The 11,227-nt window shown below is 41.3% G+C and overlaps 2 protein-coding genes across 3 annotated transcripts; both read right to left on the minus strand.

Moving 5' to 3' along the window:
* Positions 1-44: 44 nt before the first annotated feature.
* perm1b (PPARGC1 and ESRR induced regulator, muscle 1b) lies at positions 45-4,532 on the minus strand. Of its 2 annotated transcripts, XM_076037231.1 has the most exons (5): positions 4,420-4,516; positions 4,124-4,159; positions 1,161-3,832; positions 963-1,079; positions 45-854 (listed from the first exon to the last, which is right to left on the minus strand). In XM_076037231.1, exons 3-5 carry the CDS (start codon positions 3,805-3,807, stop codon positions 769-771), a joined length of 2,850 nt encoding a protein of 949 aa, XP_075893346.1. In that variant the 5' UTR covers positions 3,808-3,832; positions 4,124-4,159; positions 4,420-4,516; the 3' UTR covers positions 45-768. The 2 variants fall into 2 exon arrangements, with proteins under 2 accessions (XP_075893346.1, XP_075893345.1); XM_076037230.1 differs by lacking the exon at positions 4,124-4,159 and having other exon boundaries at positions 4,420-4,532.
* Positions 4,533-7,504: 2,972 nt separating this feature from the next.
* On the minus strand, positions 7,505-10,906 carry cunh1orf159 (chromosome unknown C1orf159 homolog). Its single transcript, XM_076037256.1, has 9 exons — positions 10,711-10,906; positions 9,961-10,042; positions 9,774-9,858; positions 9,081-9,176; positions 8,916-8,972; positions 8,707-8,841; positions 8,519-8,544; positions 8,050-8,074; positions 7,505-7,606 (listed from the first exon to the last, which is right to left on the minus strand). Exons 2-9 carry the CDS (start codon positions 10,030-10,032, stop codon positions 7,515-7,517), a joined length of 588 nt encoding a protein of 195 aa, XP_075893371.1. The 5' UTR covers positions 10,033-10,042; positions 10,711-10,906; the 3' UTR covers positions 7,505-7,514.
* Positions 10,907-11,227: the final 321 nt, after the last annotated feature.

Genomic DNA, 11,227 nt, shown 5'->3' on the forward strand with positions numbered 1-11,227 from the left:
AGCAATATTAACCAGACCTGAAAAATCTGGTTTTAGGTCCCACACTACATAATTACAAAAAAGTGTTTTGTCTATCCTGTCAATGAACTTCCCAGAACGTGAGGCTGCTCTTATGTTTACGAGTGAAAAATAAAGATCTGTTTAAGCAGTTTAAGCATTTGTCCCAGATGTATCCATGAACATACTGGGGTTTAAACAAACACAATTGTGAATTGCATTCAGTTAAATGTCTCGAAGCATAAGGCAGGTAATTTAAACTATTATTTTGTCTATTGATTTAATTTGCATGTTGGACTGCTGTCCTGTGATTTTCAAAAATGGCTATTAAAATCCCTGTATTTCTTAGAAACTATCTTAGTACTACTTACTAACCCGAAAACACAACAAGGCAGATCATACATGGGACTAACAGAAGCTATCATGACGAATGAACATTATGTTGAAAGTAAAATAAAAAAAAAAAAAAAAAACAAACGGTGTCAGTCTAACTCATTGTGACACAAGCTACTGTAACTTATCCGATGGCAATTCTTTTGCTGATTTGTGTGTTTTACCCGGCTGACAAACAACATCATAGCATTACTACCACAGGCTCATAAATGGGGACCTACATAATGCAATGGCAAGTTGGAATAATAGTCAGCATATTCAAATAACTCCTTCAATTAAAATTTCCACCATGTTACAGAAAAGGCACATTTGCAACTCTACCAGCGTGTTGGACCCAAGTTAAAAAAAAAAATATTTGCAGATGTTTGTGTGGGCGTATCAGGGGTTGTTCTGGGAAGGTTTCCTCCTCACGTACTGTCGCAGGTATTGGATCGCAGACAGTGCGCTGACGTTGGCCAACAGAGCTAAAAAGGACGTTTGTTAGTTAGACAGTGCATTATTCATTTGGAACATTTTTTTCTTTTAGAAAGTTCTCAATGATAGTAGCGATGTGAAGATGCAGGTTTCCATACCAGCTTTCCAGGCATCAGCAGCATCTGGATCAGAGGATCTCAGCACCCAGGAGGCAAAGGCGATGCAGACCAAACACATGTCGGACTGCCTCAGTTTGGAGAAGAGGTAATCTTGCCCTGAGAACAGCAGAAGAATATATTTAAATCAACTGCAGGCTCTTTTATTGTGTTTTGTGTGGATGCTCAGCTCAAACGTACTCATCTTTATTGTGTCCGATATCCGTTGCTGCACTGCTAAATCTCTGCGTGTCTGAAGACCAGTTGCAGAGACGCTTTCGAGATCTGTCCGAGGTATTGGCAGGTCTGCCTTGTCACTGCAAAACTTGCGGTCCTCAACTGGGAAAAATCTGGCTCCAGACCCTTTCCACCAGATGCTACCTTTACCATGGAAGTGAATCTTCCTCATTGGCAGAAGACCGTTCCAGGTGGGAAACCATTCTGGCGCTTCTGAAGACAGTCCACGGACAGTGTCACACATGTCCCCTGCGTCTGTGAAGGGAAAGATTGTGTCGCCGATCGGGTCTGTGCTCAGGAAAATGTAGTTGGGGAATGTGAGTTCTCTAATGGTTGAGTGGGAATAGGAGAAAATAGGGACGGGTTTCTCCTTGCTGACGTGGGAACAACAGAGTGTGTACAGAAAACTGTGGTCCAATGCAGAAACCGGTGAGATATCTTCTGGGTTGTACACAATGACAGACCTGCTGTTTGTCCCTGCATTTTCTTTTGTGTAGCAGCATTCAGGCACTTCAAGGGAAGATATTTGTGCCCAGTCATTCACTGCAACCGTGTCGGGTGGAAAGGGTAACGATATTTGAGTTTCCAACCCATCATCTGCGCCTTCAAGCTTTTCTCCCTCCAGTGATAGACAGCTGCAAAGAAACGAACTGCTCTCATCCTTAGAATCCAGACGCAAATCCAATGTGTTGAGGGCTTGTATGTTGCGCACACTTTTGCTTTTTAAAATTGGTCTCGGATCCGGCGGATTGCCTTGGGTGAAAGCCTCCTGGTGTTCAAAAGACCCATCAGCCGAGCTGTCAGGAGGCACCGGGGTGTCTCTCCCTTCAGACGTGGATTCCTCCTCCTCATGCCCTGTAAATGGGTAGTCGCGGACTTTGCCGGTCTGAGGGTCAGGGCTGGGGTTCCTACTGGTGCCAAGAAACTGCCAGTACTCCTCCTCAAAATCGGAAGCAGAGAATTCACAACTCGAGCGGTCCGGTTTGGAGTCATCAGGCTGAGTGAAATAGTCCGAGTCAGCAGTGTCGGAGCCGTCCATCAGACTGGCATCGGGCAGGCTGAGCTCCGCGGGGTCGACCGCAGAGCCGTGACTCTCTGCCAAGTCATCAACATGTGGCGTTGCCGTCTTGTCTGCACCCGCAGGAGGTGATCCCCTCCCCATCCTCAGCTGCAGGATGTCATTTATCGTCAGTTTCTCCATTTCGTCCCAAAAAGCCGAGATGGCATAGACGGGGCGAGGGTGACCCACTGCTGCCGCGTATGTTTCAGGGCTGTCTGCCACTGTGCAAGGTGTCAGAGTCACGTCAGGCACATTGGGGAGGCCGCACTCGTCCCCCATTAAGCTAACAGATGCTGGAGGATGGACGGATCCATGTGCTTGGGGTCCAGGCGTTTCCACGGGCACGCAGCCCTCGGCTGCATCGCACTCCGAGCACTCGTTGGGAGTTTTGTTGGCAGATTGAGCAGCAGATGGAAGAGCCAGTGCAGCATCTGTGCTTTCACAGTTCTGGGGGACGGTGTTGTGGCCATGATATACCATTGAGTCGCAATTGGGGTTTTTCCTCAGAGGGGGTGAGCTTGGCAGGTGTTGAGCTTCTTGAGTTTCCTCTTCTGCTGACAGGTAGCTGTCAGAATCCCAGCTGTGAGCTGAGACAAACTCAAGACTGTCTCCAGTCTCACTGTCCAACCCTGAGGGTCCAGTACTGGATGATGGGCCGCTGGGGTCCTGACGGTCGACATCAGTCGTCAACATATTATCTGATGCCGGAGTCATTTCCAAATTGAGTCCTGCCACAGCGCCTCCTCCAGAGCCGGGACGCCCTGCTGAGATTTCATTGGATTGCACTTCCCTACAACTTCCAGGCAATTTTTTTTTCAGCGAGCCTCGAGGCTTGTTTTCTTTTCTACAAGTTTTTTTTTGCCTCGTTTTTGTCTTCACGGCCCTCGTGCGCGCTCGTTGCCGCGGAGGGCCGTCACTCACAGTGATGAACCAGCGCTCTTTCTCTGCTCTGCTGGCGACGCCGCTCACGTCTCTCCCTGCGCTAAGCTCTCTCTGGTTGGAAGAAAGTGGGTCAGGCTCTTCGAGGGATAACGTGTTGGCCTCTTTTTGCACGTCTCCGTCTCCTTTTTTCAGCTCAGTTGCTTTCCCATCTGGAGACAGGGCATTTTGTTGTGTGGTTCGTGATGTTCCTGGGACACTTGTCACCTGTAGAACATGCTCTACGGGCCTCAGGTACACCGCCTCTGTGCAGGGGGCTGTGGTGTGGCAGCATGTGGCAGGTTTAGCTTGTCTGCCTCTCTCTCCCTCAGTGTTAGCCGTGAGATCGTCTTGTTCTCCGCCTGAGCGGCTCTGACTAATCTCCCCATCTTCGGTGCAGCATCCCACTGTGTTACTTTCACCACCATCACTGGTTGCAGCAGGATTCCGACACAGCTCTAGTCGGTATGTGCCGAGTGACACACTTAAATTTCCCGAATCCTCAGAATCACTCAGGCTCCAGTCATCAGAGCAGGCGAGCAAGGGCTGCAGCAACCAGCACTCCTCTGTTTCCTCATAGAAGTTCTTCCAGTCGTGATCTGCGATGCACATGCTATGATCTAAGTCATCCATTTTGAAATTTTACATGATCTTCAATCTGCAGAAAAAGAAAAGCAAAACATTGGGTTTTGAAGGAGCCGCTTCGGTGGATTCAGCAGCAAGGTGGCCTCAGTTTGTCCCCAATGTCCCGCTGAGGTTATGATCAGAGCTGTACCAACACACTTGAGTTAAAATTAGAGCGTGAATTTATTGGCTAAGCTTAGCATTGCTTGTAAATAGCGGTCATTAAGAGGTCGAGGGGAAAACAAACATGCGCTTGCATTAGTGTGACAGTGCAGAAAGCAGCAAAGCAACTTTCTGGCCACAAGATCCATAACTGACCACCCACCAAAATACTGTGTGACCCTGCACTCAGTCACATGACCTGATAGGAGAAAAAAAAAAATCTGCTGTTGAGAGTGAAAGTACACTAAAACCGCAGCAGCGCAGAAGTTCATATTAACTTCACTGATGCAACAGAATACAACCATCGGAAGACGAGACCAAGACACATCTCGCCGTCTTAGCTTGAATTACAAAAGTTTTCTTTTTGTTTTCACTACGTTTTTGTCTTGAACCCCTTTAGAACTCAACGTACCACAAAAACAATCCACGTTTTCCATGTCTGCATGCAAAAAGACCTACCTGTGGCAGAAAGACTTCGCGTCCACTTTGACAGTGTCAGTGTTTTCACCTTGCAGGAACATTGCAGCTCTGACGTCTGTCTGTCCTTGCCTATTTCAAACCGGAGCCTCAGCTGTTATAAATAGAGTAGTATGCCCGGTCACATGTAGCTGCTATATAAACGCACAACCCCCCCATTACCAAATGTATGACATTTCAAAGCCCCCCCCACCAAAACCCCCCCAAACAAATGAGTATCTTTTATAATTATGTATAATAATATTAAAAAAAATAATTATAAAAGTAACAATATATAATTTTTCTCTCACTTCAAAAAAAGGAAGAACTTTTTTATTGTTTAAAATGCTCAATGTAAACATAAAATGTAAAAAAACAAAACAAAAAACCAAACATTTCTAAAATGAAATGTGTCTGAACTGCATGCTGTATATATTATAGGGAAGGAAATCTTTGACCTTTTTCAAATAAAGTGTTATCTCTTCCACATTACATCCTGTCATTATCCATATCTCATTTCCATGACATTTAAACAAACAACAAACAAAAAAGAGAAAATCTCACAAGCTCTGTCCTGAGTCCAGCGACATGGGAAATTGGTGCAAGTTAGATCTGCCACAGGACACAGCTTTTGCTGCCATTATAAAAATAATTGTGGAGGTTGATATTTATAGGTACTAAACACACCTGGTGGAAATGTGATCCTATGTCCAGCTCTTGTAATATGGGGGAGCTTATTCCCTCATATGAAAGTCACCACCTTTTCATATGGGGGAATAAGTTCCAAGACTAAGGCATTAGTTCACTTGTGATTTCTCTATATGATCAAATTCTTCTTCTTAATAATAATAATAATAATAATAATAATAATAATAATAACAGTAAAAATAATAATAATCATCATAATAATCATAATGATAATATTCAGCACTTCACCACAAACTTTAGTATAGAAAAACTTAAGGAATTCTTGTGTTCATTAGCGATCAAAATGTATCGTTATGACAATGCATATCACAATGAATTGTATTTAAAGTTTGTTTGTTTACAGAACAAAGCGCCAACCTAAGCGCACATTTGTGCTCGAGCACTTGAGTTCAGTCAATCCTAGTGTCTGCATTGATGCACAGAGATTAACAGCTATTCTGCAAAGGTGCTTTATTTAACATTACACGTCTTGTGTACAATTTTCATGGTATCGCAATGACAATATGTACATCATTACAAAAAACAATACTCCATTTGTATGAAACCATATATACATGTACTCAGCTTACAGATGCTTGTGCAGAGGCAAACATTTGAGGTGAAAAGGGGACTGATTGCTGCCTTTTATTTCATTTAATATTCTTCACATTTACTTAGCAAGAAAACTTGTTCAGCCTTAGTGTTGTCAAGATATAAAATGATGAGGAAAAAAATAGCATGTAGCTAAATTTATTGGATTATATATATATATATATATATATATATATATATATATATATATATATATATATATATATATATATTATATATGAATAGCCTTGGGTTTTAAGTATGTGCAGTAAAAGGCCACTAGATAGAAATCATACCCAATTCTTCATCACCTTAACTGTATGTTGGCTGCTTTTAAAGCTCACAACGGCACATTGTCCACATTAACAGCACACAGTAAAAGCCACTCTATTCAGACAACATTTGGCAAACGCTTTCTAAAATATAGTCAAAACCTGAAGTCAGTCTGGCATCCATGCATTTAATTTGATCAGGACCTCAGACAAGTAAAGTGCACAAAGATCAGATGGTTCCATTTTTCAGGAAATAAATAAATGTAAAGGAAGGAAACCTCACTAGATACAAGTGAGGTTGTGAAGAATTTTAAAACAAAGCATGATTTTTTTTTTTAAGTTGAGTGTGATTTTTAGTTACTTCTATTGGCGTGCCCCTGGTGTAGAATGACACTTCAGTAACTGCTGTAAGCAATGGTTTGTTGAGTTATACATTCATTTTGGTTAGTCATTAAAAGTGAGAATACAAAATAAAAGCATTAAAAGTAATTTTGTAGTCTTCAGTAACTCTTCCTCATAAGGGCTCTACTCCTACTGAACGACTCTCACGTTTAGGCCCTTGTCAGACAAAACCTAAAACACCAGTCCCCATCATCATTTTTGAGCAACTATAGGCTGCAGCGGCTACAAATGGTGATGTCTGTGGGGGTGTGAGGAACATTTCAACAACACTTTCAATAGTGCCGCCCTCAGCCTCTATTATAGTGTTGCGGTGCCAGAAGACTGCACCAGCAGACAGGGAGGAATGCTGTTTGTTTTGAACGGAGGACGTCTCTGTGGTGGCGGCGTCACACCCCAAACACAGCGCTGAAAACTTGGCACTAAACTGTGAGAGTCTAAACACCAAACCAGTGTACATTGAAAAAAAACAAAAAAAACACACAAATAAATACTACATATACATAAACAATAGAAAAATATATAACAAACAATAAAAAAAAACCCACTTTGATAAGCAATTTTATAACACAGACTTACATCAAAGATCATAAGGCTGCCTCTTTATCAGTAGCTGTTCCTGTAGCAGAGATAAGGTAACGCTAAAAATAGCCGCAAGTTAGCATCGCACAAATATTTGGAACAACCGCTGCCCATGGGCAAATAAGCATGTAATGAATGTGAACTTCAGTTTTAAAAAGACACAACAAAAGATTTACGTTTCTTGGACAAAAGAAGAGAAACATCATCACATCTTTTAAAGTATTGCAAAACAGCAGATTAAAAAAAAACATTAACTTACTTTAAAACAAAAAAAGCGAGTGCTGCCTGAAATATAGCACATAAATAATTCTTGAAGATTTTCCAAGAAAATCTATTAAAAAAAACAGCTAACTTTGTTGAGACTGACATTTGTTAAATAGATGGTGACAAGCCTCAGTGTACAGAAAGCAACAGAAGCAGCTACATATAAATGTGGCCACTTGCCAATGAGTCAGCTGCTCTGATGCACCTTCACGTCAAGTAAAATTTTTGCCATAGTTCCTGAGCTTTCTCTCCTACCTGCACCAGCACCCCCCACCCCCACCCCCCCGACAATTCCCTCCTCCTCTACACATCAGCAGTGGAGGCGGTTGGCACGGTGGCACTGTTCACTGTTGCTGCCGGGTGGCGCTCCCTCCTGACATACCTTGGCTTCCTCACTACAACAGAGAATAAAACAGGTAAGAACATAATAACCAACCAGGGAGGTATAACAAGAGGAGACCTGCACTGGACTTGAATGGCACAGACTGCTGCTATTTTTCTTTTTATTACTTTTACGTAACAACGTCCACATTGTTTATAGTAATACGAATACTACTGCCACCGAACAAAGGGGAAAAAAATATTTACACTCTTTTTTCGAAATAAATAAAAGAATTGAGCCAAACGTCTTGACGTCTTAAGTGAACACAAACACGTTCAAAGCATTCAGGTTTTTCTTGCTCCTTTTAACGTAATAAAATCCACCTGGGTGTTGTTTTGGCTTCCTGTGGTTTTCAGTGGCTGTTGATAACACATTTCTACCTCACCCTGTCAAACATGGGCCGAATCACTGCTCGGTAACGCGGTTTTACGAGGGTGAAATGTTTAGTTGTCTCACCTGAAGAGGAGGGGATCATAACAGCCTGGAGTAACAAAATAAAACTTCAGTTAAAACAATACCTTGAATACACAACACTTACAAAAACCTTTTTCCAGATGATGTGGTAAAAGAAAGAAAAGTATTTTCATACAAAGGAGGAAAAAAGTTTTTGGACACCAAATGCATTTGTCATGCATTGCATTTAGAATGACTCTAAAATGCAAAATCATTTGGTCCAGTCAGCCACAACCCACATGCTTTCTTTGACATTTTTTTTAACAATAAATTTGAATAAATAAAAAATATATACATTTTTTTGTTTGCATTTATTTGTGTTTGGATTATTGCATTTATTGGCCTGCAGTAGGCGATAGTAACTTTCGAAACACACAAAAAAAGTTTTTTTGCAAATATTTCAGGGTTGTTTTTTTTACATATGTAAAATGTGCATTAAATTTGTATTTTAAAAGTGATAAAATCAACTTACTGTCTCACTTGGTTGGAATATGAACGCTGTAAGAAAACGAAAAAAATATTGTTAAAACTCAAACTTCACTGGCTGGCAGTCAAATCAGCCATGCAGGATTAATGCATGCCATGAGTCTGGTGGAGCAGGAGATACGTGATTTGGGCCTGAAAGAGCTCCGCCTGCGTAGCCTGCTGTGTCGTGTTTACCTTTGTTGCGGCGGTAGAAGATGTTCGGGAGACGGTTGGAGCGTTTGAGGTAGAAGAAAGAGGCCACGGAGAGAATCAGGAACAAGCTTATCAACAGAGTCCCCAGAAGAAGAGAGGCAGCCACACCTGGCCCTCCTGCTCACAGACACAAAGGCACACAAAGTGAAGCACTCCAACAGACACAGAGGTGACCAGATGTAACATCTTACCAATTTTTGGAAAGACAGTTGTTACTGTTGTGTGATTTTTCTTATCCACTGTATAATCTGCAATAAAAAAGGGAAAAAGAAAAAGAAATCTCAACGTTAGACTCACCATTTTATAGATAAAAACAGGTCATTATCAATAGCTTGATAGATCCTTGTGATCCTTACTGTAAGTGCAAACTGTTATGTTCTCCAAATCCACAGCTGCCGAGTCACAGAATATGCAGACAGTGTTGCTGTTCTCAAGATATCGCATGAAACATCCTGAAATGGAATATTATATTAACAATTAATCTTTGGTCAGTAATGACAAACAGCAGAACAACAGCAGGGTTTTTACAACATTATACACTCTCTCAAGATAATGTGAAATGATCAAAACAACTAAACATTAGACGTCAGTGGCTGACATTTAGAGAGCAGATTGCTGACAAATGTAATGCTGTCTGTCTCTCACTGTGCACTATACCAATCCTTCCAATATACAAAATGTTTGTCTATGTAAATTACTGGCTTTAATAAAAATATGTAAAAATGATGTAAACTGAAATAACTGATTAATAAAATATACAATAAACAGTAGGACACTATCAGTAATATTTAGCATTTTCTTGAAAAAAAAACAAAAACAAAAAAAACACACAAATTTGTAAACGCTGTCTTTGACTACCAGCCAGCCACTGAATACTGACCAATGGTGACGGGGCATGATAGACTGCACCATCTCTGTTTTGTTAAACGTCTCCGTAAAATAGAATCTATTCTTCGTTCTTCGTTTTGTAGTTTACTTGGTATTGTTTAGGCGAATGATCAATTTATTCATAATCAAATAACAGTGACAGTAATGTCTGCACAATGTACCTGGCTCGCAATGTGTGTCATTTGAACATGAATTGTTGATCTTCTGTTTTTCACCACAGCATTCAAGCGAGTTTTGATGAAGGGCCTACAGACAGAAGAACGGTCACAGATCATGAGAAAAAAAAAAAGGCTAAACATTGGAGGGAGGGGAAAGACACAATTGCACACGTCACTTTAAAATTCATACCTTAGTCACTGGGGTCTCAGGTCTGATGAGAATCACGGTAGCAGCCAAGACCAAGAGGAATGACAGAGCCATTTTCTAAGCCCTTAAATATCAAATAGACTTTCATCAGATACAAATCCACCCTCCTACTGTCTTGAAATCATCGGACTCGTGGTTGCCAATAAGAGATTAAAAAAAAGATTTCAATAGGTAGATACATTTGTTATGTACTGATGTAATGCCCTACATCACCCAAGTAACTAGAAGTGCAATCGAAATTCTATTTCTGAATGACAAGTTACACATTTGTTGCTGGTGCAAACAAACAAAACAAACCACGCATACACAAAACAACAAACAAACAAACAGTCAGACTCATCAGGACTTATAGTTTCAATCTTGAACTTTCATTGTCACAGGCAGTTCCATGCCGAAGTTAAGTAGGACTATGCAAAAATACAAATATATATGTATACATTTATTTGATAATAATTACTGAAGAATAATGATTGGCAACATATTGTGCAGGCATTGTTACAATGAGGCAGAATGAAGGCAAGGTGCTTAGCCAGCTAGCACCTGTCACTGTCAGGAAGTTACCTGCCGTGTGTCGTGATGGGGTTTTCGGTCAGCGCTATAGTAACACTTCCGCAAGCAGAGTTCATGCGTAACAGGCTAAACGTTGTCGTACGTTTTCTGACATGTTCACAATCACAAGCTAAGCGGCTGCACAGTTTAAATTTGGACCCCCACCCCCAAAAGTTAACTTACCTGTTAAACACTAGGCCTCAGCTCGACCAAATATCAGGCTGCGGCGTGACCGATGATTCAGCTCGTACTCCACGAGGGCGTTTTAAAACTGTCGTTTAAGGTTTTAGAAGCTACAGCATCAAAACACAAATTCAATCAGAGATAACCCTACAGTGCGCACAACCCTGTAGAGCAACATAGCTTCGATTAAGCCTGCACACTTCCGGGTGGGCTTTTCAAAATAAATCAGTGACGGTCGTAATAGCATAGTTCAAAAACATGCACCTCGTAACATTTCAGTTATCTTGCCACATGTTTCATTAACTCAAACCGGCGTCTCTCTCTCTCGCTCCCCCCCCCCCCAAGAAAATGTGATTTTCCAAGGCACATTAATAAACTGATAAAAATACTGAATACGAAATGTGTTTGTTTAATTGTAAACTCAAAGACAGAAAAGACGTCCCATATATATTTTTCTTTCAACGGCGTTTGGTAAACTATTTATGTTCCCCCCATGATTCGTGGACCATGAACGACT

The sequence above is a fragment of the Nelusetta ayraudi genome, unplaced genomic scaffold, assembly GCF_046127955.1.
Source record: "Nelusetta ayraudi isolate G7.1 ecotype Tasmania unplaced genomic scaffold, CSIRO-AGI_Nayr_v1 ptg000050l, whole genome shotgun sequence".
NCBI lineage: Eukaryota > Metazoa > Chordata > Actinopteri > Tetraodontiformes > Monacanthidae > Nelusetta > Nelusetta ayraudi.

Excerpts from the sequence above, each read along its gene's own strand:
- perm1b (XM_076037230.1), bottom strand. The coding sequence starts at position 3,807 with ATGGATGACTTAGATCATAGCATGTGCATCGCAGATCACGACTGGAAG. Across the intron at positions 1,080-1,160 it reads ATCGGACACAATAAAGATGA|GGCAAGATTACCTCTTCTCC; the intron begins GTACGTTTGAGC and ends TGCTGTTCTCAG. Across the intron at positions 855-962 it reads TGCTGATGCCTGGAAAGCTG|CTCTGTTGGCCAACGTCAGC; the intron begins GTATGGAAACCT and ends CGTCCTTTTTAG.
- cunh1orf159 (XM_076037256.1), bottom strand. The coding sequence starts at position 10,032 with ATGGCTCTGTCATTCCTCTTGGTCTTGGCTGCTACCGTGATTCTCATC. Across the intron at positions 9,177-9,773 it reads TGACACACATTGCGAGCCAG|GATGTTTCATGCGATATCTT; the intron begins GTACATTGTGCA and ends ATTCCATTTCAG. Across the intron at positions 8,842-8,915 it reads AACTGTCTTTCCAAAAATTG|GAGGGCCAGGTGTGGCTGCC; the intron begins GTAAGATGTTAC and ends GTCTGTGAGCAG.